Genomic DNA, 25,726 nt, shown 5'->3' with positions numbered 1-25,726 from the left:
TCTCTTTAGGCCTTGAATTTGCACCACCTACTCCTATATGTATTTAATTGTTATATAAGAGTTGTAGACACCCATAGGGGCAAGATTCTTCAACCTCCTTGTTTTATACTTACAGAACATGACTTTTTACTTTAAAAGGAGTGAAGGCTGACTTTCAATGAAAATACCATTTATAGTAATGGGTTGTAGCAATGTAATGAGCAGAATTGGTCTCATTAACATGTCAGTGTCATGATAACTTGTCATGTATATAGTTACACTGCAACTGAAAAGTCACTCTTGATGAGGCTGTGTTATTGTCGGTAGACAAAATAGTGTTAAGTGTTGTCAAGGAACGTCACACTCTAGAGGAGTCCATCATTTTCCTATTCCTGATTGGAGCGCAGCCTTGAAGCTGTAGGAGCCCCATAGGAAGGTTCCTGGGATTACATGATGATAATGTGTATATATAGCATACAGTATAACTTTTCTTTAGATTTTTTTCTTGCAATCTTTGAGATATATTTTAAGATCCATATGGGTTAGACAACTCTAATGCTGTGCCTTATTATGAGGTAAATGCCTTTCACCCCCACACTAACTGTACTCAGCAGCTGCAGCCTACAACTTGACCTGGATCCAACCCTTTGCCAGTCTGTTATCCCCATTTGGTGAAGAAGTAATCATATAGCTGGCTACCACACTGGCTGCCCAATTATTCTTTGAATTGCTGGGGACTGCAGACATTCCTCCATTGGATGAGAATCCTTTTATGGTTTGTCTATGTTGTAGTGTATATACTGTGCCTGCCATTGTTGTTAGCATGAGCAGGCCTGCCCCAATGATATTGACACAAATCATGTTTATCCACCTAAAATAGTGTCAGTGTCTGCCAGTGAAGTTAGTGCCCTCTAGCAAGCTCAGGAAACTAAGTGGTATGCTGGCATACCATATAAGCCTGCTTCAGTAGCAGTATAGCTGTTGTTGGAGGCAGGAGTGTTTTGCTGTGCACCCCCACTTATTCCCTGGATTTTCATTGATTTTTTGCCTTTTCTTACCTCTACCATCTGCTATGGTTGGAAAAACTTGCCTTACAAGTGATGAAGTAGCTTCTGTAATTGCTATTTAAGAGGGAAATAAACCACTTCAGGAAATTTCAAATATTACAGATGTGAGCTTAAGATTAATACAATGATGGGATAGGAAATTTAAAGATAGCTTTGGTACTGCTACACCAAACTGTGTGAAACGCCTTGGGAAGGCCATAAAATCCTTTCCACATACTCGATGCTCTTAAACATTAAATGTAGGCAGGTCCACATTTGAGTGCAAAAGAATTGAAAGAATAACCGTAGACTACTCAGGAAAGTTCCCTGCCTCACTCATTGTACGATGTTGTTAGAGTTATTAAGGCGTTAGGATTATCTTTCAGATTCATTCAAAATGTGCAAAGTTAAAGTGTTCATTCAGGTTGAGGGCCCGTCCCACACTGCCAAACTAGTCACTGATTAGCTGAAGGACAGTGCCGTGGAGTTTTCAATGACTGGCCCAAGAATTCACTGGCTCTGAATACAAATGAAAACTTGTGGGCATTCATGAAAATGAAATTGCGTAATGGGGATACTTTGTCACTACATAAGCTAGAGGCAGCCATTTGTGAAATTTGGGCAAAGATAGAACCTTAATGGCTTCAGAACCTTGCTGATTCAGTTACTGGCCATTTCAAGAAGTGTCTAAAGAGGAAAGGGGAACTGGTGAAGTGCTAGTTGGTGGTGAATACACAGTTTTCATCGTTTTATATCATCTTTATCTTTGATGATTGTGTTGCCAGTGGTTTGATCAAGTAAGTAATGAAAGGGTAGGAGAGATGTGTGGAAATAAAAAGATTGTGGTTGAGAGAGCAGAAGAGGGTGTGTTGAAATGGTTTGGACATATGAAGAGAATGATTGAGGGAAGATTGATAAAGGGGATGTATGTGTCAGAGGTGGAGGGAACATGGAGAAGCAGGAGACCAAATTGGGGGTGGAAGGATGGAGTGAAAAAGATTTTGAGTGATCAGGGCCTGAACATACAGGAGGGTGAGAGGTGTGCAAGAAATATAGTGACTTGAAACAGTGTTGTATACCAGGGTTGACATGTTGTCAGTGGACTGAACTAGGGCATGTGAAGCATCTGGGATAAACCATGGAAAGATCTGTGGGGCCTGGATGTGGATAGGTATCTGTGGTTTCGGTGCATTACACATGACAGCTAGAGACCGAGTTCGAATGAATGTGGCCTTTTTAGTCTGTTTTCCTGGCACTACCTCGCTGAAGCGAGGGGTAGCAACAGGAATGGATGAAGGTAAGCAAGTATGAATATATACATGCGTATATTTGGAAGTGGAAGTGAGTCACAGGGTGGGGGAGGGGGCGAAGGTTCTTGGAGCATTGAAGGATGTGTGGAAGGCGAGAACTTTGTCTTGGAGAGCAAAAAGGGGTATGTTTGAAGAAATAGTGGTTCCAACAATGTTATATGGTTGTGAGGCATGGGCTATAGATAGGGTTGTGCGGAGGAGGGTGGATGTGTTGGAAATGAGGTGTTTGAGGACATTATGTGGTGTGAGGTGGTTTGATCAAGTAAATAATGAAAGGGTAAGATAGATGTGTGGTAATGAAAAGAGTGTGGTCGAGAGAGCAGAAGAGGGTATAGTTAAATGGTTTGGTCACATGGAAAGAATGAGTGAGGAAAGATTGACAAAGAGGATATATGTGTCAGAGGTGGAGGGAACGACAAGTGGGAGACCAAATTGGAGGTGGAAGGATGGAGTGAGAAACATTTTGAGCAATCGGGGCCTGAACATACAGGAAGGTGAAAGGCATGCAAGGAATAGAGTGAATTGGAATGATGTGGTATATCGGGGTTGAAGTGCCATCAGTGGATTGAACCAGGGCATGTGAAGCGTCTGGGGTAAACCATGGAAAGGGAGCTGTGGTTTCGGTGGATTACACATGACAGCTATAGACTGAGTGTGAGTGAATGTGGCCTTTGCTGTCTTTTCCAAGCGCTACCTCGCATGCGTGGGGGGGAGGGGGGGTGCCATTTTATTTGTGATGGGGTGGCGATGGAAGTCGACGAAGGCAGCAAGTATGAGTATGTACATGTGTATATATGTATATGTCTGTGTATGTATATGTATGTATATGTTGAAATGTAAAGGTATGTATATGTGCGTGTGTGGACATGTATGTATATACATGTGTATGTGGGTTGGTTGGGCCATTTCATTGTGCTACCTCGCTAATGCGGGAGACAGCGACAAAGTATAATAATGCTGATAATAATAATGAATAAAATGAGTGGATGTGCCATTCTTCGTCTGTTTCCTGGTATAACCTTGCTGACACAGGAAACAGCAATCATGTATAATAAATGAATGAATGAATATACTCGTTTTGATTTATCTTTTCTTTAGATTATAATCTTTTTCAAATTGGATGATGACATTTTTGCTCTTCACCCATCCCCAACTTAATGCTGGAGCCTGGATGGGTTCATTTACAATATTGTATGGACCCTATCTAGTGGGAACACATAGAGGTAAAGACTAGAATGTTGTTGACCCATAGTAACAATATTGAATAAAACCATAATTATGTGCTAATCAGGGTCAAATGACAATCATTCAAGCTTCCACTGATTTGGGTATTCTTGATTGACCTTGACTAGCATTTTGGTAGACAAGAGGCTCCTTCATCTCAGTCCTGTGGGAAAAAGAGTGTTCTTAGTGTTTTGCATGACAATCTTTTCTCATGAGGCTCAGAGCATTTAGACACTACTTGTGAAAGATCATGCCAAGTTATTATGGATGGTTTTGAATTATTTGGCCCAGTACTTGAGCATTCACATCTGCTCTAGACCCTCTAAACTTTTGGATGTTTACCTTGGGTGTAACTGATATTGTGAAAGGGTTTGGGTTGTAGATGGATTTCTCAAGCATCTCTTTCACAAGAAATCTTGGACAGCTCCTGACACTGTGTATAATGGAGGCATTTACCTTATCAGAAGGCACGGAAGTAGATGTTTCTAACCCTTAGGGATCTTAGAGATTTTGTCAAAGTTTGCCTGACACACCTTGAAGAAAATCAGTTGTTCATTCTTCAAAACTCATATGTATATTTCTAAGGACAAGTATCAAGACAATAATGAAAGTTTTCTCTAACATGAATGTTTTTCTCTAATTGATTAGATGAGAACTTTGACCTGAACCATGAAGATCCCTTTCTGCTCTCTATGGCCAATCGTGGGAAAGACACAAATGGTTCCCAGTTCTTCATGTAAGTATGTTTTTAGAGCAGATATAGACAGATATAGTTTTATGATATGTTTTATACATATATTTTTTTTTTTTTATTACAGTTTGTCACTGTCTCTTGTGTTAGCGAAGTAGTGCAAGGAAACATGAAAGAAATGGCCCGACCCACCCACATACACATATATATACATAAATGGCCACACACACACACACACACACATACATACATACATACATACGTATACATTTCATCATGTACATACGTATACATACACAGACATATAGATATATACACTGTACATATTCATACATGCTGCCTTCATCCATTGCCGCCGCCACCCTGCCACACATGAAGTGGCACCCCCTTCCCCCACGTGCGCGTGAGGTAGTGCTAGGAAAAGACAGCAAAGGCCACATTCGTTCACACTCAGTCTCTAGCTGTCATGTGTAATTCACCAAAAGCACAGCTCCCTTTCCACATCCAGGCCCCTCTAAACTTTTCATGGTTTATACCAGATGCTTCACATGCTGAGGTTCATTCAATTCACAGCACGTCAACCCCAGTATACCTCATCATTCCAATTCACTCTATTCCTTGCACACCTTTCACCCTCCTGCATGTTCAGGCCCCAATCACTCAAAATCTTTTTCACTCCATCCTTCCACCTCCAATTTGGTCTCCCACTTCACCTCGTTCCCTCCACCTCTGACACAAATATCCTCTTGGTCAATCTTTCCTCACTCATTCTCTCCATGTGACCAAACCATTTCAATACACCCTCTTCTGCTCTCTCAACCACACTGTTTTTATTACCACACATCTCTCTTACCCTTTCATTACTTACTCGATCAAACCACCTCACATCACATATTGTCCTCAAACATCTCATTTCCAGCACATCCTTCCTCCGCACAACCCTATCTATAGCCCACTTCTCGCAACAACATAACATTGTTGGGACCACTATTCCTTTAAACATACCCATTTTTGCTTTCTGAGATAATGTTTTCGCCTTCCACATATTCTTCAACGCTCCCAGAACTTTTGCCCCCTCCCCCACCCTGTGACTCACTTCCGCTTCCATGGTTCCATTCGCTGCCAAATCCATTCCTAGACATTTGAAACACCACTTCCTCCGGTTTTTCTCCATTCAAACTTACCTCCTAGTTGACTTGTCCCTCAACCCTACTGTACCTAATAACCTTGCTCTCATTCACATTTACTCTCAACTTTCTTCTTTCACACGCTTTACCAAACTCAGTCACCAGCTTCTGTAGTTTCTCACCTGAATTAGCCACCAGCACTGTATCATCAGCGAACAACTGACTCACTTCCCGAGCTCTCTCATCGACAACAGACTGCATACTTGCCCCTCTCTCCAAAACTCTTGCATTCACCTCCCTAACAACCCCATCCATAAACAAATTAAACAACCATGGAGACATCACACACCCCTGCCGCAAACCGACATTCACTGAGAACCAGTCACTTTCCTCTTTTCCTCTAGTACACATGCCCTACGTCCTCAATAGAAACTTTTCACTGTTTCCAACAACTTGCCTCCCACACTATATATTCTTAGTACCTTCCACAGAGATTCTCTATCAACTCCTATCATATGCCTTCTCCAGATCCATAAATGCCACATACAAATCCATTTGCTTTTCTAAGTATTTCACGCATACATTCTTCAAAGCAAGCACCTGATCCACACATCCTCTACCACTTCTGAAACCACACTGCTCTTCACCAGTCTGATGCTCTGTACATGTCTTCACCCTCTCAATCAATACCCTCCCAAATGATTTCCCAGGAATACTCAACAAACTTATACCTCTGTAATTTGAGCACTCACCTTTATCCCCTTTGCCTTTGTACAATGGCACTATGCATGCATTCCGCCAATCCTCAGGCACCTTACCATGAGTCATACATGCATTATATATCCTTACCAACCAGTCAACAACAGTCACCCCCTTTTTTAATAGATTCCACTGCAGTACCATCCAAACCCGCTACCTTGCCTGCTCTCATATTCCACAAAGCTTTTACTACCTCTTCTCTTTACCAAATCATTTTCCCTAACCCTCTCACTTCGCACACCACTTCGACCAAAACACCCTATATCTGCCACTCTATCATCTGACACATTCAGCAAACCTTCAAAATACTCTCTCCATATCCTTCTCACATCACCACTACTTGTTATCACCTACCCATGAGCCCCTTCACCGATGTTCCCACTTGTTCTCTTGTCTTACACACTTTATTTACCCTCTTCCAAAACATCTTTTTATTCTCCCTAAAATTTAATGATACTCTCTCACCCCCAACTCTCATTTGTCCTCTTTTTCACCTCTTGCACCTTTCTCTTTTATTATTATTGTCACTGTCTCCCATGTTAGCGAGGTAGTGCAAGGAAAGAGACAAAAGAATGGCCCAACCCACCCTATACACTTATATATACATAGACGCCCACACACACTCTTATACATATTTATACATTTCAACGTATACATACACATACTTACACAGACATATACATATATACACATGTAAACATTCATACTGGCTGCCTTCATCCATTCTTATCGCCACCCTGCCACCCCTGTCCACTTGCGCACGCACGAGTTAGTGCTAGGAAAAGACAACTATGGCCACATTCGTTTACACTTAGTCTCTAGCTGTCATGTGTAATGCACCAAAACCACAGCTCCCTTTCCACATCCTGGCTCCACAAAACTTTCCTTGGTTTACCCCAGACGCTTCACATGCTCTGGTTCAATCCATTAACAGCACGTCAACCCCAGTATACCACATCGTTCCAATTCACTCTATTCCTTGCACGCCTTTCACCCTCCTGAATGTTCAGGCCCCGATCACTCAAAATCTTTTTCACTCCATCCTTCCACCTCCAAATTGGTCTCTCACTTCTCATTCCATCCACCAATTTTGATATATATATATTATATGTTGTATATATGGTGAAGTTCTGTAAACATGATCAAAAATAAGGTTAGTTTCCTCTTTTCCTATATTTATGGTGGCAAGACAGCTGCTAGATTGTCACATGGATAAAACCAACAACATTGTTAACCACAGCAGAGAAATGTAGCTAATTTATATTTGATAAAGGAATGCAAATGTTTTTGAATTTTTCAGTACCGCAGGTTTTAGTTTCAGGTATCGAATATTCCTAGAACAGCATATCTCTGCTCTGTATGCAGGCAGTTTGTCAATTAACTGCTTCAGAAATCCATCTATGTAAATGTCATTTAGGTTATAGTAGGTTGTGATATCAGTAATCTAAAACCCAATGGGGAGGCTTTGTTTTGCATACATTTTAGGAATAAGTAATGAAGCAACAAGTATCATATCTAGAATGAAACTTTGTTCATTCTGTTAAAAAGTAAGGTACATTTGATAACAAGAATGTTTCACTGCAGATATAAGGTATTGTAGGTTGGCTTATGGCAAAGTTAGACTTTGTGATAATGTGATGACATTATATTTCAGTAATGTTTTATGCTTCATGCTGATAACATTTAGAGGATTTCAGTTCTAAGTCAATGATGTTTGGACATTCATCTCATTGCATATCGGAAATTTCACAGTTTAAAAAAAGATGGTGATAGCCTCATATCTGTTATGGCATATGAAGGTATGGTGAGGTAGAGGGTCACTGAATTAATAGATGTTGTACTCCGTTAACACGGTAGCTGTTTTTTCTTTCTGCTTTACATTCTGTCCACAGGCACAGTCTCTCCTTTTCACACATAACACTGTATAACACTTAACTCTCACAACTCATTCTTCATAACTCTAAATTTTCCTGCAGTAAGCACTGTGCACTGACCCTGCCTTTTGGCAAAATGTTAGGAACAATAGATAGAAGTATTAAGTAGGAACATTTTATCATTATTATGATTATGATTTTTTTTTTTATGCTTGATCGCCATTTCTCACTTTAGTAAAGTAGCACTAGGAAACAGACAAAGAAAGACCCATCCACTTTCATGCACATGTATACACATACATATGTATATATTTATTTATATTTTGCCTCTGTCTCCCGCGTTAGCGAGGTAGTGCAAGGAAACAGACGAAAGAAATGGCCCAACCCACCCACATACACATGTATAAACATACACGTCCACCCACGCAAATATACATACCTATACATCTCAATGTACACATATATATACACACACAGACATATACATATATACACATGTACATAATTCATACTGTCTGCCTTTATTTATTCCCATCGCCACCTCGCCACACATGGAATAACAACCCTCCTCCCCCCTCATGTGTGCGAGGTAGCGCTAGGAAAAGACAACAAAGGCCTCATATGTTCACTCTCAGTCTCTAGCTGTCATGTAATAATGCACCGAAACCACAGCTCCCTTTCCACATCCAGGCCCCACAGAACTTTCCATGGTTTACCCCAGACGCTTCACTTGCCCTGGTTCAATCCACTGACAGCACATCGACCCCGGTATACCACATCATTCCAGTTCACTCTATTCCTTGCACATCTTTCACCCTCCTGCATGTTCAGGCCCCAATCAAAGTCTTTTTCACTCCATCTTTCCACCTCCAATTTGGTCTCCCACTTCTCCTTGTTCCCTCCACCTCTGACACGTATATCCTCTTGGTATTGCAGTGGAATTTATTAAAAAAGGGGGTGACTGTATTGTTGACTGGTTGGTAAGGTTATTTGATGTATGTATGATTCATGGTGAGGTGCCTGAGGATTGGCGGAATGCTTGCATAGTGCCATTGTACAAAGGCAAAGGGGATAAGAGTGAGTGCTCAAATTACAGAGGTATATGTTTGTTGAGTATTCCTGGCAAATTATATGGGAGGGTATTGATTGAGAGGGTGAAGGCATGTACAGAGTATCAGATTGGGGAAGAGCAGTGTGGTTTCAGAAGTGGTAGAGGATGTGTGGATCAGGTGTTTACTTTGAAGAATGTATGTGAGAAATACTTAGAAAAGCAAATGGATTTGTATGTAGCATTTATGGATCTGGAGAAGGCATATGATAGAGTTGATAGAGATGCTCTGTGGAAGGTATTAAGAATATATGGTGTGGGAGGCAAGTTGTTAGAAGCAGTGAAAAGTTTTTATCGAGGATGTAAGGCATGTGTACGTGTAGGAAGAGAGGAAAGTGATTGGTTCTCAGTGAATGTAGGTTTGCGGCAGGGGTGTGTGATGTCTCCATGGTTGTTTAATTTGTTTATGGATGGGGTTGTTAGGGAGGTGAATGCAAGAGTTTTGGAAAGAGGGGCAAGTATGAAGTCTGTTGGGGATGAGAGAGCTTGGGAAGTGAGTCAGTTGTTGTTCGCTGATGATACAGCGCTGGTGGCTGATTCATGTGAGAAACTGCAGAAGCTGGTGACTGAGTTTGGTAAAGTGTGTGAAAGAAGAAAGTTAAGAGTAAATGTGAATAAGAGCAAGGTTATTAGGTACAGTAGGGTTGATGGTCAAGTCAATTGGGAGGTGAGTTTGAATGGAGAAAACCTGGAGGAAGTGAAGTGTTTTAGATATCTGGGAGTGGATCTGGCAGTGGATGGAACCATGGAAGCAGAAGTGGATCATAGGGTGGGGGAGGGGGCGAAAATTCTGGGAGCCTTGAAGAATGTGTGGAAGTTGAGAACATTATCTCGGAAAGCAAAAATGGGTATGTGTGAAGGAATAGTGGTTCCAACAATGTTGTATGGTTGCGAGGCGTGGACTATGGATAGAGTTGTGCGCAGGAGGATGGATGTGCTGGAAATGAGATGTTTGAGGACAATGTGTGGTGTGAGGTGGTTTGATCGAGTAAGTGACGTAAGGGTAAGAGAGATGTGTGGAAATAAAAAGAGCGTGGTTGAGAGAGCAGAAGAGGGTGTTTTGAAATGGTTTGGTCACATGGAGAGAATGAGTGAGGAAAGATTGACCAAGAGGATATATGTGTCGGAGGTGGAGGGAACGAGGAGAAGAGGGAGACCAAATTGGAGGTGGAAAGATGGAGTGAAAAAGATTTTGTGTGATCGTGGCCTGAACATGCAGGAGGGTGAAAGGAGGGCAAAGAATAGAGTGAATTGGAGCGATGTGGTATACCGGGGTTGACGTGCTGTCAGTGGATTGAATCAAGGCATGTGTATGGGGGTTGGTTGGGCCATTTCTTTCGTCTGTTTCCTTGTGCTACCTCGCAAACGCGGGAGACAGCGACAAAGCAAAAAAAAAAAAAAAAAAAAAAATGTTTGTTGAGTATTCCTGGTAAATTATATGGGAGGGTATTGATTGAGAGGGTGAAGGCATGTACAGAGCATCAGATTGGGGAAGAGCAGTGTGGTTTCAGAAGTGGTAGAGGATGTGTGGATCAGGTGTTTGCTTTAAAGAATGTATGTGAGAAATACTTAGAAAAGCAAATGGATTTGTATGTAGCATTTATGGATCTGGAGAAGGCACATGATGGAGTTGATAGAGATGCTCTGTGGAAGGTACTAAGAATATATGGTGTGAGAGGCAAGTTGTTAGAAGCAGTGAAAAGTTTTTATCGAGGATGTAAGGCATGTGTACGTGTAGGAAGAGAGGAAAGTGATTGGTTCTCAGTGAATGTTGGTTTGTGGCAGGGGTGTGTGATGTCTCCATGGTTGTTTAATTTGCTTATGGATGGTGTTGTTAGGGAGGTGAATGCAAGAGTTTTAGAAAGAGGGGCAAGTATGAAGTCTGTTGGGGATGAGAGAGCTTGGGAAGTGAGTCAGTTGTTGTTTGCTGATGATACAGTGCTGGTGGCTGATTTGTGTGAGAAACTGCAGAAGCTGGTGACTGAGTTTGGTAAACTGTGTGAAAGAAGAAAGTTGAGAGTAAATGTGAATAAGAGCAAGGTTATTAGGTACAGTAGGGTTGATGGTCAAGTCAATTGGGAGGTAAGTTTGAGTGGAGAAAAACTGGAGGAAGTAAAGTGTTTTAGATATCTGGAAGTGAATCTGGCAGCAGATGGAACCATGGAAGTGGAAGTGGATCATAGGGTGGGGTAGGGGGCGAAAATTCTGGGAGCCTTGAAGAATGTATGGAAGTCGAGAACATTATCTCCGAAAGCAAAAATGGGTATGTTGAAGGAATAGTGGTTCCAACAATGTTGTATGGTTGCGAGGCATGGGCTATGGATAGAGTTGTGTGCAGGAGGGTGGATGTGCTGGAAATGAGATGTTTGAGGACAGTATGTGGTGTGAGGTGGTTTGATCGAGTAAGTAATGTAAGGGTAAGAGAGATGTGTGGAAATAAAAAGAGCGTGGTTGAGATAGCAGAAGGGGGTGTTTTGAAATGGTTTGGGCACATGGAGAGAATGAGTGAGGAAAGATTGACCAAGAGGATATATGTGTCGGAGATGGAGGGAACGAGGAGAAGTGGGAGACCAATTGGAGGTGGAAAGATGGAGTGAAATAGATTTTGAGTGATCGGGGCCTGAACATGCAGGAGGGTGAAAGGAGGGCAAGGAATAGAGTGAATTTGATTGATGTGGTATACCGGGGTCGACGTTCTGTCAATGGATTGAATCAGGGCATTTGAAGCATCTGGGGTAAACCATGGAAAGTTGTGTGGGGCCTGGATGTGGAAAGGGAGCTGTGGTTTCGGGCGTTATTGCATGACAGATGGAGACTGAGTGTGAGCGAATGGGGCCTTTGTTGTCTTTTCCTGGCACTGCCTCGCACACATGAGGGGGGAGGGGATGTTATTCCGTGTGTGGCGGGGTGGCGGTGGGGGTGAGTAGGGGCAGACAGTGTGAATTGTGTGCATGTGTGTATATGTGTGTGTCTGTGTGTGTATATATGTGTGTACGTTGGGATGTGTGGGTGTGTATGTTTGCGTGTGTGGACGTGTGTGTGTGTGCATGTGTGTGGGGGTGGGTTGGGCCATTTCTTTCGTCTGTTTCCTTGCGCAAATACGGGAGACAGCGACAAAGCAAAATAAATAAAATATATATATATATATATATATATATATATATATATATATATATATATATATATATATATATATATATCCCTGGGGATAGGGGAGAAAGAATACTTCCCACGTATTCCCTGCGTGTTGTAGAAGGCAACTAAAAGGGGAGGGAGCGGGGGGCTGGAAATCCTCTCCTCATTTTTTTTTTTCCAAAAGAAGGAACAGAGAAGGGGCCAGGTGAGGATATTCCCTCAAAGGCCCAGTTCTCTGTTCTTAACGCTACCTCGCTAACGCGGGAAATGGCGAATAGTTTGAAAAAAAAAAAAAATATATATATATATATATATATATATATATATATATATATATATATATATATATATATATATATATATATTTTTTGCCGCTGTCTCCCGCGTTTGCGAGGTAGCGCAAGGAAACAGACGAAAGAAATGGCCCAACCCACCCCCATACACATGTATATACATACGTCCACACACACAAATATACATACCTACACAGCTTTCCATGGTTTACCCCAGACGCTTCACATGCCTTGATTCAATCCACTGACAGCACGTCAACCCTGGTATACCACATCGCTCCAATTCAGTGTGAATTGTGTGCATGTGTGTATATATGTGTGTCTGTGTGTGTATATATGTGTGTACGTTGGGATGTGTGGGTGTGTATGTTTGCGTGTGTGGACGTGTGTGTGTGTGCATGTGTGTGGGGGTGGGTTGGGCCATTTCTTTCGTCTGTTTCCTTGCGCAAATGCGGGAGACAGCGACAAAGCAAAATAAATAAAATATATATATATATATATATATATATATATATATATATATATATATATATATCCCTGGGGATAGGGGAGAAAGAATACTTCCCACGTATTCCCTGCGTGTTGTAGAAGGCAACTAAAAGGGGAGGGAGCGGGGGGCTGGAAATCCTCTCCTCTCATTTTTTTTTTTCCAAAAGAAGGAACAGAGAAGGGGCCAGGTGAGGATATTCCCTCAAAGGCCCAGTTCTCTGTTCTTAACGCTACCTCGCTAACGCGGGAAATGGCGAATAGTTTGAAAAAAAAAAAAATATATATATATATATATATATATATTTTTTGCCGCTGTCTCCCGCGTTTGCGAGGTAGCGCAAGGAAACAGACGAAAGAAATGGCCCAACCCACCCCCATACACATGTATATACATACGTCCACACACACAAATATACATACCTACACAGCTTTCCATGGTTTACCCCAGACGCTTCACATGCCTTGATTCAATCCACTGACAGCACGTCAACCCTGGTATACCACATCGCTCCAATTCACTCTATTCCTTGCCCTCCTTTCACCCTCCTGCATGTTCAGGCCACGATCACACAAAATCTTTTTCACTCCATCTTTCCACCTCCAATTTGGTCTCCCTCTTCTCCTCGTTCCCTCCACCTCCGACACATATATCCTCTTGGTCAACCTTTCCTCACTCATTCTCTCCATGTGACCAAACCATTTCAAAACACCCTCTTCTGCTCTCTCAACCACGCTCTTTTTATATCCACACATCTCTCTTACCCTTACGTTACTTACTCGATCAAACCACCTCACACCACACATTGTCCTCAGACATCTCATTTCCAGCACATCCATCCTCCTGCGCACAACTCTATCCATAGTCCACGCCTCGCAACCATACAACATTGTTGGAACCACTATTCCTTCAAACATACCCATTTTTGCTTTCCGAGATAATGTTCTCGACTTCCACACATTCTTCAAGGCTCCCAGAATTTTCGCCCCCTCCCCCACCCTATGATCCACTTCCGCTTCCATGTTTCCATCCGCTGCCAGATCCACTCCTAGATATCTAAAACACTTCACTTCCTCCAGTTTTTCTCCATTCAAACTCACCTCCCAATTGACTTGACCCTCAACCCTACTATACCTAATAACCTTGCTCTTATTCACATTTACTCTTAACTTTCTTCTTTCACACACTTTACCAAACTCAGTCACCAGCTTCTGCAGTTTCTCACATGAATCAGCCACCAGCGCTGTATCATATTTGGATTGTTCCTTGTTTTGGCAATTAATACAGGAAAGGAGGATTTCCAGCCACTTGCGCTTGCCCCTCCTCGTGGACATCTCCAGTAGAAGCCAGCAAAAAAACACACCTCATAAAGCAATGACACCAACTCTGACACAGCCAGGCGCCATCTTTAGAAATCAGTGAACAGTCCCAATTTAAACATCATCACTAACCTAATCACTGAAAGATAAAGTGAAGGTACCCCTTCCTCACTATGCCACACAAACTACAGACAACAAGGAAATTGCCTCTATACTGAATTATTCTTAAACTCCATATTCACAATTGTAGCATCTTGTATCCTCCCACCAGTGAAAATGTTTCAAGGATCTGATGAAGAAGAGTTGAAGGTTAGAGAAATAATGAGCTCTGATGTACTTAAAATAACTGGACTAATTAAATCCTAACAAATCCAACGGCCCAGATAACTTAGCTCCAAGATTTTTAAAAGAGGTCAGGAGACAGTTGATATACCCCATAACAAAAATGTTCAATAAAATCTCAATCAAATGGTTAGGTGCAAACTGACTGGAAAGTAGCAAATGTTACTCATATACAAAAAAGGAGACTAAAAGTCTGCCTTGAACTGCTGCTCAATTAACCTTTATAACAGTGTTAGGTAAAACGATGGGAAAACATGAGATAGAATTGTCTAATTTCTAGAAGATATTGTATCTGAAAACCAACATGGTTTCTGCAATAGAAGATCCTGCCTGACAAATTTGCTGGATTTTTTTTCTGATATTTATCAGATTTGGGACCAAAAAGTACCGTCTAATGTAGCATATTTAGATTTCCATAAGGCTTTCAATAAAGACCTCACAAGAGACTTTTGCATAAACTCAGAGCACATAGCTTTGGTGAAGAATTCTGTACATGGGTCAGAGACTGGCTTACCGGAAGAAAGCAGTAGGTAGTATTAAACAACGAAGCCTCAGATTGGCTAGATGTAATGAATGGTGTGCCAAGGGTTGGCCCTAGGCCCAATGCTTTTCATAATACACATTTATGACCTAGAACACAGTCTCTTATCTAAGATTCCAAATTTGCTGATGATACTAAACTAGGAGGTACAGCTGTAAATAGGCAGGACTGAAAAATGATTCACAGAGTGATCAGACAGATGGCAGATGAAGTTTAATGTGGGCAAGTGTAAAGTTATGCACTTTGGAGACAAGAATATACGTTACGACTACAAACTATTCAGGAACTCTAACTAAAGTAAACAATGAAAAGGACATTGGAGTTGTCATTAGCAGCAATCTGAAGTACACTAAACAGTGCCAAGCATCAAGTTAAAAGAACAACCAAATGTTAGTTTCCATAGCCAGGAACATTGATTGCAAGACACAAGAAACAATTCTCACACTACACTAGAAACAATTCTCACACTTCATGGTTCTTCAGTAAGAGCACACCTTGAATATGCAGTCCACTTTTGGTCCCCAAACTATAAAAAAAAAAAAAAAATGTGTGAAGAAGAAAGCTGGGAGTAAATGTGAATAAGAGCAAGGTTCTTAGGTACAGTAGAGGTGAGGGTCAAGTCAATTGGGAGGTAAGTTTGAATGGAGAAAAAACTGGAGGAAGTGAAGTGTTTTAGATATCTGGGAGTGGATTTGGCAGTGGATGGAACCATGGAAGTGAAAGTGAGTCACAGGGTGGGGGAGGAGGGCAAAAGTTCTGGGAGCGTTGAAAAATGTGTGGAAGGCAAAACATTATCTCAGGAGGAATAGTGGTTCCACCAATGTTATATGATTGTGAGGTGTGGGCTATAGATAGGGTTGTGTTGGAAATGAGATGTTTGAGGACAATATGTGGTGTGAGGTGGTTTGATCGAGTAAGTAATGAAAGGGTAAGAGAGATGTGTGATAATAAAAAGAGTGTGGTTGAGAGAGCAGAAGAGGGTGTTTTGAAATGGTTTGGTCTCATGGAGAGAATGAGTGAGGAAAGATTGACCAAGAGGATATATGTGTCAGAGGTGGAGGGGATGAGGAGAAGTGGGAGACCAAATTGGAGGTGGAAGGATGCAGTGAAAAAGATTTTGAGTGATTAGGCCTGAACATGCAGGAGGTTGAAAGGTGTGCAAGGAATAGAGTGAGTTGGAATAATGTGGTATACCGGGTCGATGTGCTGTCAATGGATTGAACCAGGGCATGTGAAGCATCTGGGGTAAACCATGGAAAGTTTTGTGGGGCCTGGATGTGGAAAGGGAGCTTTGGTTTTGGTGCATTATACATGACAGCTAGAGACTGGGTGTGAACGAATGTGGCCTTTGTTGTCTTTTCCTAGTGCTATCTTGTGCACATGTGGGAGGAAGTGGTTGTCATTTCATGTGTGGCGGGGTGGCGACGGGAATGAATAAAGGCAGCAAGTATGAATTATGTACATATGTATATATGTATATGTCTGTGTATGTATATATATGTACACATTGAAATGTATAGGTATGTATATGTGCGTGTTAGACGTGTATGTATATATATGTGTATGTGGGGGGGTTGGGCCATTCTTTCATCCGTTTCCTTGCGCTACTTCGCTTATGCGGGAGACCTACAAAGTATAATGAAAAACAAAGATGCATGACAAAATTGATCCCATCCCTTAGAAATATAGCATATTAAGGGAGCTAAAACGATTGGATCTCTTCTCTCTTAAAAAATGTAGACTTCGTGGCAGCTTAATTCAGGTACTCAAAATCCTGAACTAGTTTGATAAAGTAGATCAAAATACAAGAAAATACTGTTACCAGGACTATTGTAATGAAACTCAAAGCTAAAAGATGTAGTATGGTTGTGGGAAAAAGCTTTTCTTATAGGTATGAGCCTTGGAATAAGCTACCATCAGATGTAGTGAATGCTAAGACTATAAATACCTTCAAAAGTCATTTAGACATATTTTTTTAGTCAGGTGTACTCTTGAGAAAAATGCCAGAAGTAAAGTATATAAATGATAGCAGTAATGGGTACAGTAGAAAGCTAATGTGCAGCAGTGGGGAGTCATTTAGACAAATATTTTTTAGATTCAGGTATACTCTTGAGAAAAATGCCAGAAGTAAATTATATATATGATAGCAGTAATGGGTGGAGTAGAAAGCTAATGTGCAGCAGTGGGGAGTTGATGATAGCTTAAAGAAATGCTAAGTGGAATTACATTTTCTTGCCAAGTTAACACACACACACACACACACACACACACACACACACACACACACACACACACACACACACCCAAGACAACCCAATCATGGTTCAATCAGACCTCTTGTTGTTCTTACCACTGCAACCAACTGTGTTGTATATTTATGAAAATCCACACATATCACACCAGTCCAGCTCCTTTATGAAGCACTGCACAAACATACTCATGAGTTGATACTAGAAAATCAGCCACATACCTACCAACTCATAAGATAGTACTCAAAAATCAGCCACAAGCCAACCTATGCATACTATCCAGAAACATTAGTCCATCCATCCTTCACTCCCAATGGTATGAGCAATGCAATTAGAATCTTAAAGACCTCTCCAGCTGCAGGCTGCATGTGCTGTCAACATATTGACTTTCATATAAAACACCCTGGCCAATTTGCAATCCAAGTACTTTCAGATATCATCAACTATTCCTGGCCCCACAATCAAAGCTCTAATATTTGGGAACATGCAAACATAATATCAATCCTAAAACCTCCAAACCACCCTACTCCCCATCTTCCTAATGCCTTATATCACTTCTATACTTGGTTTCCAAAGTTAGTGATGAAAAGATCCACAACAGAATCGAACAAAACATCCCACTTTCACCCACACAGCATGGCTTCAGATCCAAACACTCCACCACCATACTATACATTAAGCTCACACAGCATATTGTAGCTGGACTGAACTAACCACTGCCCCTGTCATGCACAAAAAAACAATGGTAATAGGTTTCAGCAAAGGTTTTGATACTGTCCTGAGACATCCTCCACAAAAAATTCTTGATACCACCTTCCTCAACAGTTACTAAAAGTGGCTGGCCAATTTCATAGATGGCAGCCACGGCAGGGTCACTCGCAGTGACTTCACCTATAAAACACCTAGCCCTTAATAATGTAGATGACTTCACAGTTACATCACAGCAACCTGACACTGCAGTAGCAACATTAAACATGCAGGACTATGTTACACTATTGAGACAGTGACTCACCCAGGGCTGAATATGTGTATCTCTACAGAAGTGATCTGTCATTCTTTTAATTCCAGACTGACAGTCACCATGAATAGACAGTCACTCCCACTGAGCAAAATGCCAACCATTCTAGACTTCACATATGATGCACACATGACATTTACTCTGCACACCAATAATGTTAACTCAAACTCAGTACAAAAACTAAATACCCACAGAACACTAAATGGCATCAGAATTAGATGAGAATAAGAAACCCTCAACATTTTATACAAACAATTCATCAGTTCCACTTTACACTGTGCTTTACCTGCCTGGTCTTACACCCTCTCAAAAGCAACAAAACAGAGCAGCAAAGTACACAAAATAGTGCACTCAGAAAAATCACTGGCTACTTGGCAACCATAATTGCTCAACACCTTAACAGTGAAACAAAGATCCTCCCAATACAGCCTCACTGCAAGGTGTTGGAAAGAGAAATGTCCTTTAGGACCTTGTCATCTGATTTTGTGCTTTTGCAAAGTCACAGAAGTTGAGCAGTATTTATGAGGTGACAAAGGAATAGCGTATTCTTTGCTGCCTCTTGTTGAAACTAAGATAGATATGGGCTTGGGGAAATTTCATCAGTAGATGTTTTGATTGAGATTTGTTCTAGAAAGGAAGCCTTCATTTAAGTTGAATTTTTTCATGCTGATCGGTATCTCTGACATTGGTTGGTGTCAAAAATAGTCTATATTTCTTTGAATAACTACATGCTTATGTTATTACATATATATTTTGTCTGCATACTATTGATTTTTAGCTTCTTATTTGACTTCGTCTGCTTGTGGTTATGCTGCAAGTGAAAAGTCACCTTGTATTATCAAAGTACAACCTTGTTGAAGAACTTTTCACTCCAAAAGAGTCTTCTGATGGAAGTATAGCCTTGGAGCTATAGGTTCTCTCTGGAGAAGGGGTCCTGGGCTTACATGATGATCATGATAGTACTGACATGATTTTTAGAATCAACCAACAGGGATGGGAACAGGGTGCAGGGGTGCAGGAAATCCTCCACTTTTCTATAATTACTTTCTGAAAATGGGTATGGAAGAGGAGCCGCATGAAGATTTTTCCTCTATGGGTCAGTCATCTTATCTAATGCTACCCTGCTAAGGCAAGAAGAATTACAAGGCTTAAAGCTGTTGGCCTGGGGGGTAGAATGATAATCAAGTAAGATGTCAAGATACTCTAGGTGGGAGGTGCAGCCACTAAAGGTTACATATGAGTGATATGGAATACTCACAGAGTGGCAGGCAGAATTTCAGTGGGACATTTTATCCAAAAAGACAGCAAGAGAAGAGATGGTAAAAACTAAGAAAATGCAAGGCATATGACTTTAGAAAGATGGTCGGACAAATGAGCCCCTTACAGCATTAGAGGAATTGTTATCACAGCAATATAAAGTCTGTATTGAATGTAGTGTAGAGAATGCAAATGGCTAGTTGGGAATTGGTAAGGAATGTGAACTAAGAGACTGTATGGGTAAGGTTAAGCCATACCTTATGGTGCTGAAGAGACCAAATTCAGTAAAAAAAAATGTGTGATGTTTCCTTCTGATAACTGCAAAACACGAAAAGAGAGGGCCAAACATAGGAGGAGGTCGACTTAACTGCTTAATAGGGGAAATTGTCTAACTCAGTGATGTATTAGTTAATTTTGGGACACACAAATAACACATTTTAGGGGAAATAGTTACCCAAATTATATATGACCTATCTATCTGTATCCCTATTTATCTCTCTATGTATCTATCTTCCTATCCATATCCCTGATGCCCATTCCCTTTGGGAACTCGTTCAAGGCCAGCCAAATGTTTTGAAGATTGTAATAGAGGAACAATCAAGATGATGCAGGTTAGCCTTAGAAAATGATGGAGGAATTTTCACAGTTTTTTTTATTTAACTACCAGGGAATAGATTGAAGAGAGTTTGAGCTGCCCAGAGGTGAAAACACGTGGAGATTTGGGTTTAAGAGTTTTTCAAGTTGTTTTTAGCATGCTAGGGTCAGAGGCATTGATATGTCATCAAGGTTGGATTTATCCTTTTTGTCCCATAACCTTTAAGTAGAGAACATTATCAATGGCACTTCATTTCATTGAAGTGATCAAGCAGTACTTTAGATTGAGTAAATGATGGAAAAGGAAGTGTCAAAGGACAAGGAGCACACTGGAGCCAGCAGGAGAATGTATATGGATAGAAACTATGAAGAAATATACAATTACTTTTAAAGGAGAGATTGTGAATCTAGATTACATTATTTGAGGATTGAGCCGACTTAGTTTTTAAAACACAAGTGGTTTATGTTTCTGAAGTGAGAAATTCAGAATAGATACCATGAAGCTGTAAAGGAAGTGAATATGGAAATATGGAACTGAGAAGGTGTGAAGCTTATGGAAGTATTGTGGTAAACTAGGGATATGTTTAGGATGAAAGTACCTCATTCATTAATATTAAAGGTAATTTTGCTAGATGGCGTGCCGCATAGCTGATTGATTGGCATGCATTTTTTTTTATTGTAGTATTGTGCTATTTCTTGCACTCATTGTTTTGCGTATTTGAATGGTTTATTAGTTGCAAAGAAAGATATAGATGATGGTTTAACAAGATCATATACAGGCAAGGTAACTTGATTGTTAGGGAGACATTAGTGAGAAGATGCATTTAGTTGACCTTGAGTGGAAAACTGCATAACAGAGCAGGAAGGTGAATACTTTGTTCAAAATACAAAAATCTACAAAATGAGCATATTATTTTTTTATATCTTGAAAATATAAAAGTCTTTAGAATAAGTCTAATATATTTTTCTTTTATCTGTCTTGCTGACAGTTTCCACTGGGTAATGAGGAATGAATATTTCTGTTTTTCATTTGGTATTTCTTTTTGTGTGCCTATAATTTGTATTCTGTTGGCCATTTAAACAAGTGGATTGCAATCGTAGAACCTTCTTTATACATCACATGTTTTAGGACATTGCTTTAAAGTTATGTTAAGATAACCTTCTCAAAGATTTAGTCTGTCGCTTGACCTTTTTTCCTTACCATGGTGTGCTCATATATCAGCTTATCTCTCTACCAAAATGTAATCTTTTAGTCATAATAAATTTTTCTTAGTGCTCATACTGTTATGATAATCTGTAATTTCTATCAGCTACTCCTCTCTCTGTCATCCCTGTGATTTCTTTGATTTCCTTCTACCATACCTAACTCTGATAATTCTTTAGTCTGTCTTCTACATATATCTAGACACTGATCAGAAAATGTATTTCAAATGCTTTTCCTCTTCTCACTATTTTATTGTAAGAAAACTGATTTGTTGATATACTTTTGTGTATTATGCCCTATTTATACAAAACCTTTTCACACCTGATTGCTGAGATTTTTTCCCTTTTATTTCAAGACTTTTTGACTTCAAGCATTGGTAGTTTGTTTTCTTTCCAATATAATCGAGCTTCTCCATCTTCATTCCATCCAGATGTATGGTGCAGTCTGACATCTTTTTTCATAGGCATTTCAGACGCAGCCATCTTGCTTTTAGTAGCATTCATTCTCAGATTTCTTTTACGTATAGCCATATGCATGCTATTACTCATTACTGCATTCTAGACAGGATGGCTTGTGCAGAATCTTCCCAAGCCATAGAGGAGCCAACTGTCTTCATACCTCCAAGTGTGAAGATCTACCAGCAGTATTCATAAAATTTTCTCAAGAATGCTGTGTGTGGTTTGGTTCATTGGTTATGTTTGTAAAGCATTCATCACTTGTTAGTACTGAGAAGTAAGATAGTATATGGAAAGTATAAGGTTACCTCACCAGTTATATACCAGAATAAAATTAGATGGAAGGAATGAAGAAAAGATGGAAAAAGGTGTGATAAAGGGACACCTGAAAGATGATGAAGTGGGGAAAATATTGATCTACTTGAAATGGATAGTATGAAGTTTGTGAATCAGAAGGAAACCACTAACTGATGCTACTGTGTTAGTGTGCTAAAGGAGAAAACCATCAAAGGGAGAGAGGGCAGTGTTGCTGTAGTTTCTACTGTTTCATCTTCTAAGCTGTGTTCTTGGTACAAACTTTATTGTGGGCAGTAACAAAATGTTTTCCCTACAGTCAGCTAGCAAGACAGCGGCAGCCGGGTGCGGGCTGACAACCGCCCCGTGCCTTTGTCACTATTCTTCGTTATTCTACCGTAATGATCGTTTTGTCCTTCCTGTAGAACAACTCAACCGTCGATGCATCTTGATGGGTAAGATTGAGTTTCAAGTGTGTTTTAATGTGTGCATGTCTTTGTTATACTTTGATGAATATTGCTAATAGAAATATGGTAGCCTTCTTATATATGTTCTTGAACAGTGCCTTTGGACTAAGATTCCTTAGCACAGACTTTTGACTCTTAGATTGTAGAAAAATTGCTTTGTTAGAAGCGCTTTTTTTAAAGCTGCTAGAGATTTATAGCAAATATCTTTCATATTTGTTCCTTTTTAAAACCTCTGTCAACTTTGTAGATCTCTTAGAAATATGATAGAGCCCTTAGAAATATGTTTATCGTAAATCTTGAATTATTCTTGACATTTGTAGAAAATCACTGATAGTGACTTGCGTTATTGTTATACTCTTTGTTGAAAGTGCTGTATTTAGTTCTCCTTTCCTTTTGTATCTATATCATTCTTTTCACAAATTATTTTAGTTTCTGTGTAGCACTGGTAAATCCATCAGAAATAAGTAAATTTCTCTTTGATAGGTAATGCTTGTTCATTGTTAACTCATCATTTAGACCCACGGTTCTCAACATTTTTTTCCTGTGATAACTTATCTCAATTTTTCTGAGAGTATTGCTACCCCATCTCAAGAATTAAACAGCGTGTGAATGAATGTGGCCTTTTGTTTGTTTTCCTGGCGCTACCTTACTGATGGAGGGGGTGGCGATGCTGTTTTCTGTAGGGTAGGGTGGCAATGCTGTTTCCTGTGTTGTAGGTTGGCGATGCTGTTTCCTGTGGGGCAAGCAAGTATGAGTATGTACATAAGTATATATGTATATGTATATGGATGAAGGCAGAAAGTGTGTATGTGTACACGTGTATATATGTATATGTCTGTGTATGTATATGTATGTAGACATTAAAATGTTATTTATATTTTATTATTTTGCTTTGTCGCTGTCTCCCGCGTTTGCGAGGTAGCGCAAGGAAACAGACGAAAGAAATGGCCCAACCCACCCCCATACACAATGTATATACATACACGTCCACACATACAAATATACATACCTATACATCTCAATGTACACATATATATACACACACAGACACATACATATATACCCATGCACACAATTCACACTGTCTGCCTTTATTCATTCCCACCGCCACCTCGCCACACATGGAATACCATCCCCCTCCCCCCTCATGTGTGCGAGGTAGCACTAGGAAAAGACAACAAGGGCCCCATTCATTCACACTCAGTCTCTAGCTGTCATGCAATAATGCCCGAAACCACAGCTCCCTTTCCACATCCAGGCCCCACACAACTTTCCATGGTTTACCCCAGACGCTTCACATGCCCTGATTCAATATACCAACAGCACGTCAACCCCGGTATACCACATCGACCCAATTCACTCTATTCCTTGCCCTCCTTTCCCCCTCCTGCATGTTCAGGCCCCGATCACACAAAATCTTTTTCACTCCATCTTTCCACCTCCAATTAGGTCTCCCACTTCTCCTCGTTCCCTCCACCTCCGACACATGTATCCTCTTGGTCAATCTTTCCTCACTCATTCTCTCCATGTGCCCAAACCATTTCAAAACACCCTCTTCTGCTCTCTGAACCACGCTCTTTTTATTTCAACACATCTCTCTTACCCTTACATTATTTACTTGATCAAACCACCTCACACCACACATTGTCCTCAGACATCTCATTTCCAGCACATCCACCCTCCTGCGCTAAACTCTATCCGTAGCCCACGCCTCGCAACCATACAACATTGTTGGAACCACTATTTCGTTCAAACATACCCATTTTTGCTTTCCGAGATAATGTTCTCGACTTCCACACATTCTTCAAGGCTCCCAGGATTTTTGCCCCCTCCCCCACCCTATGATTCACTTCCGCTTCCATGGTTCCATCCGCTGCCAGATCCACTCCCAGATATCTAAAACACTTTACTTCCTCCAGTTTTTCTCCATTCAAACTTACCTCCCAATTGACTTGACCCTCAACCCTACTATACCTAATAACCTAGCTCTTATTCACATTTACTCCCAACTTTCTTCTTTCACACACTTTACCAAACTCAGTCACCAGCTTCTGCAGTCTCTCACATGAATCAGCCACCAGCGCTGTATCATCAGCGAACAACAACTGACTCACTTCCCAAGCCCTCCCATCCACAACAGACCTCACACCCGCCCCTCCATCCAAAACTCCTGCATTCACCTCCCTAACAACCCCATCCATAAACAAATCAAACAACCATGGAGACATCACACACCCCCGCCGCAAACCCACACCCACCGAGAACCAATCGCCTTCCCCTCCTCCCACACGCACACATGCCTTACATCCTCGATAAAAACCCCTCACCGCCCTCAACAACTTGCCTCCCACACCACACACTCCCAACACCCTCCACAGAGCATCTCCATCAACTCCATCATATGCCCTCTCCAGATCCACAAACGCTACACACAAATCCATTTGTCCCTCCAAGCACTTCCCACACACACTCCCCAAAGCAAACACCCGATCCACACATCCTCCACCACTCCCGAAACCACACCGCTCCTCCCCAATCTGATGCTCTGTACATGGCCCCACCCTCTCAACCAACACCCTCCCATACAACTTACCAGGAATTGAAATGTATATGTACATATATGTTCATGTGTGGGCATTTATGTATATACATGTGTATGTAGGTGGGTTGGGCAATTCTTTCGTTTGTTTCCTTGCACTACCTCACTAACACAGGAGAGAGTGATTAAGTATGATGAATAAGAATATATATAAACTTTTTATGGTTTACCCCAAATGCTTCACATTCCCTGCTTCAATCCATTGACAGCACGTCGACCCCAGTATACCACATCGTTCCAGTTCACTCTAGTCTTTTTACGCCTTTCACCCTCCTGCATGTTCAGGCCCCGATCGCTCAAAATATTTTTACTCCATCCTTCCACCTCCAATTTGGTCTCTCACTTCTCATTCCC

At 40.9% G+C, this 25,726-nt stretch overlaps 1 protein-coding gene across 2 annotated transcripts in view; it reads left to right on the top strand.

Moving 5' to 3' along the window:
- Nucleotides 1–25,726, top strand: part of Moca-cyp (nuclear cyclophilin protein Moca-cyp) — a 212,642-nt gene that overhangs the window by 30,407 nt on the left and 156,509 nt on the right. Inside the window, exons 4-5 of one of the 2 annotated variants that reach the window (XM_071670792.1) lie at nt 4,208–4,295; nt 22,732–22,761. In XM_071670792.1, the coding sequence (XP_071526893.1) occupies nt 4,208–4,295; nt 22,732–22,761 (118 nt within the window). Of the gene's footprint in view, nt 1–4,207; nt 4,296–22,625; nt 22,762–25,726 lie in introns of those variants that run through there. The other variant, XM_071670793.1, reaches the window with a different exon arrangement.

This window comes from Panulirus ornatus, chromosome 15, assembly GCF_036320965.1.
Source record: "Panulirus ornatus isolate Po-2019 chromosome 15, ASM3632096v1, whole genome shotgun sequence".
Taxonomy (NCBI): Eukaryota; Metazoa; Arthropoda; class Malacostraca; order Decapoda; family Palinuridae; genus Panulirus; species Panulirus ornatus.
Note: the sequence above shows the minus strand (reverse complement) of the source record. Positions and strands in the feature narration are given on the sequence as shown.